Genomic DNA, 3,278 nt, shown 5'->3' with positions numbered 1-3,278 from the left:
ACAATAATTACGTAAACTATTGAATGATGATGAACCAAGGTGTGTTGCAATACAATCAAAGGTTATTAAAGCTAGATTTTGTACGTCATTCCTCAATCGTTGTCTACGGTGTAGTTTAAACCTTTGAAGATCTACGTGCATATTTGCATTGATTCACATATGATTACGAAAGAGGAAGGTGTAATGAAGACGAAAGAGAACATGTTTGCGGAAGCCAGATCGATTGAATGTAAAATCTAGTGGGAAGCTGGGGACTGTTACAAAGAACTTTCAGAAAAAAAAAAAAAAAGACCAACTGTAAATTTCTCTATACACTTGAACAATCTGAGAGACAGAGTGTAAAGTAATGACAAAAAAAGAAGAAGAAGAAAACCTAAGTACAGAAAATCACCAATGTTTTTGTGACTATCCTAACTCCTACATGACCAGAAATAGCAAGCAACACAGTTTCAATCCTAGAGAGTTCTTACACTTGTGTGAACTCAATTCCCTCACAAAAAATCTCCTCCATATATGATTCCGACAAGAGCACAAAAACGTTCAGGACTTGGCACAAAGCTTCAGTGTAAGGGTCAAAAAGAGTCGAGACTATAGTCTTGCAGTACTCATGAGGTTGGAAGTTGGATGAAGTGCTCCAAGATTCTGAATGTTTCCGGTAGCTGAGAAATTGGAAGACAAATGAAAGATGCATTCGCATTCGGGTAAAGGGTATGTGTAAATGGAAGTTTTCCGGTTGATCTTCCTGACCCTAGGTACCATCACTCCCTTTCTATCACTTTCCCCTAGCATCAATTTCATCTCTTTTTTGAAAACTTCCCACCTGTTCAAGATTCAGATTCAGAGGAAATTTGTACAAATTCCTATTCAAAAAGTGTAAAACGGCTCATTATAAGGTCTCTTGTGTGCATGAGAGCTATGGAAGATATGTCAAAACTCTGCGTCGTTTCTTGGTTCTATATTTTATCAAAAGGTTCATCTCTTCCTAGTGTTTATATATATTATACATTAACTCTACGATGAGGAAAGGAAGAGTTATTGCACCTCACGTCCATGTTCTGAAGAAGGAGAACGAGTTTAGGTTTGTCCGGTATGACAGTTTTAGCATGTCCACCGAAGAGGAATCTCCGATGGCCCATCAAAAAATGGGGAAAGTTTCCACCTTGAGTTGTCACAAACACTTCACTTAACAAGCTCACTGTGTAGTCCAAAGCAGCCATTCTGGAAGAATATCCCTAATAAAATCAGAGCAATAAGACAAATTATCAGACTTGGAAATGTTGATTTGGCTTAGAGACTGATGTAAGTCAAAATAAAAAACCTCAAATGGGGCAAGCTCCTCTGGAGTTGCAAGAGACTCTTTTGTGTAGAGACGGGAAAACATTTCCTGGAGAGGAGCCAAATGTTTCTCAGGCTGATAGATTCGTCCCGAGGCCAAATATATTGAAGTGTTGTTATCAAATCCCATACCACGGAGCATCATACCGACCTATGTTGACAATGGAAAATACCAATTAGAAAACAAAGCTCAATAAAGAAAATTTTGACGGAAATGTTGTTAATCAATGCCAACCTCTAACGGGGTAAGGGGACATTTTCCATTAACTCGGTTAAGGTCGGGCCTAATGACACGGTCTCTTCGTTTGAACTTTCCTTTCCAACTTTTCTGTCTGATCACATCCATTTCAGATTTCTCAGCTCTTCCACCTTCGTAGAGACAACATGAGAATGCCACCATGTCCTTAAAAAAACAAGGCTTTTTAATTAAATCCTTGTCTCTCTAAACCATAAAAGTGACTCTAACTAAATACATCAAAGACAAAAAAAAAAATATACCTCCTCAAACCGAAGGTGAACTGAGACATACTTTCCTCCGGTCTCTGAGCTTTTCTCGACCATCCGATCGACTAACTTTTCAGCTAGTGTTGATATGGGTGAAGAAAACTTCAATGCATTGTAATTAGCTATGCACCTCAAAAGTTGGATATATGGTGGAACACTCATCGCCAATCTATTTGCGAAAGGAGAAATCCGTATAACCCTGAAAACAAATAAACAATGACATCCCCCCCTTAAGAGACCAAAAAAAAGAAAAAAAAGAGTTGTTAAGTCATGTAAGAAGATATAATATAAGTCAACCTACCCATGTTCCTTTAAGAGCGGATAGACTTCCCCATTATAGTAGTTTACGGTAGCCCAAGCTTGAACCCGAATAGTAGGGATACTTGACATGTTGTAATTAAAACGAGTCATTATCTCATCAGGAACATCTCTCACAATTTTCACATAACCTTCGAGGCTAGATATGAAATGATCTTCGTCATAAATATCCCCAAATGTGCTGCCACAATTATTATACATTCCTTAGTCCAAAATATTTTAACAAAAACTGTGATATTTTTAAAATGGCTACTTACCTAGAATCCTTCCAAATAGCATGAAATTCAAACTGGGGTATGACTAAAACTGCGTTGAGGAGTCCAGCAACAGCCACAGCATTGCAAATCTGAAACAATCGAAAAAATTGAATAACAAGAAACATGTTTTAGCAAGAGGAACAAGAAGAAGATGATACCGCTGAACGCTGCTGATTAAGACCACCATTTGCCTCAACGATCAAGTAACCAGTAGGAATAAGATGAGAAGATTCTGAAACAAAAATTCATCAAAACGCATTTGTAAGATTGTTCTAAAGAATCAAGTTTATTTAATGATCCAAGAAACTAGGAAGCAAGCAGCCATAAATAAAAACTAAAAAGGAAATAAGTTAGCTCCTTACCACTGGTAAGACCAAGACGTGATGAAACTGTTGAATTAGGACAAGGTTTTGGCATTTTTGGTCTCCTTTTGTATTTCCACACAGAAGACAACTGCTACCAAAATCGAACAAAGGGACATTTTTTAAACAATCGACATAAAAATCGAGACTTTACTGTGGAAGACGAAGAGAATGCAAAAAGAACCTACCTCAAGGGCGGTTGAATTGTCAGAGAGAATGTCATCTTTAAGTTTCCGGTAAATCTCGGGGCTCCGATAAACAGACCCGGGAACATAAACCCACCCGACAAGACCCGAGAAAGGACCGACACACATGAGAAGCCCAGAAGCGTAAATCATAGGAAGGAGAAGCAAGTAACGGAGATTTCTACGGAGAGAGAAAGAGGAAGCTCTGAGTAAAGTCTGCCGCCGTTGACGACGGAGGACACGCCGGTTTGGAGATAAAGGCGGGCTTGGTGACTCACTTCGACAGCCATTATCGTTACCTGTAACAACACCATTGG

At 38.7% G+C, this 3,278-nt stretch overlaps 1 protein-coding gene across 2 annotated transcripts; it reads right to left on the bottom strand.

Moving 5' to 3' along the window:
- On the bottom strand, nucleotides 285-3,272 carry LOC109124410 (uncharacterized protein At1g04910-like). Of its 2 annotated transcripts, none has more exons than XM_010501788.1 (10): nucleotides 2,965-3,272; nucleotides 2,777-2,870; nucleotides 2,573-2,646; nucleotides 2,415-2,503; nucleotides 2,141-2,338; nucleotides 1,834-2,038; nucleotides 1,571-1,738; nucleotides 1,319-1,486; nucleotides 1,042-1,232; nucleotides 285-820 (listed from the first exon to the last, which is right to left on the bottom strand). In XM_010501788.1, exons 1-10 carry the CDS (start codon nucleotides 3,112-3,114, stop codon nucleotides 589-591), a joined length of 1,569 nt encoding a protein of 522 aa, XP_010500090.1. In that variant the 5' UTR covers nucleotides 3,115-3,272; the 3' UTR covers nucleotides 285-588. The 2 variants fall into 2 exon arrangements, with proteins under 2 accessions (XP_010500090.1, XP_010500091.1); XM_010501789.1 differs by having other exon boundaries at nucleotides 2,777-2,867.

The sequence above is a fragment of the Camelina sativa genome, chromosome 3, assembly GCF_000633955.1.
Source record: "Camelina sativa cultivar DH55 chromosome 3, Cs, whole genome shotgun sequence".
Taxonomy (NCBI): domain Eukaryota; kingdom Viridiplantae; phylum Streptophyta; class Magnoliopsida; order Brassicales; family Brassicaceae; genus Camelina; species Camelina sativa.
This window is presented reverse-complemented; position numbering and strand designations above follow the sequence as displayed.

Excerpts from the sequence above, each read along its gene's own strand:
- LOC109124410 (XM_010501788.1), bottom strand. The coding sequence starts at position 3,114 with ATGATTTACGCTTCTGGGCTTCTCATGTGTGTCGGTCCTTTCTCGGGT. Across the intron at positions 2,871-2,964 it reads ACAATTCAACCGCCCTTGAG|CAGTTGTCTTCTGTGTGGAA; the intron begins GTAGGTTCTTTT and ends CGATTTTGGTAG. Across the intron at positions 1,233-1,318 it reads AGGAGCTTGCCCCATTTGAG|GGATATTCTTCCAGAATGGC; the intron begins GTTTTTTATTTT and ends TGATTTTATTAG.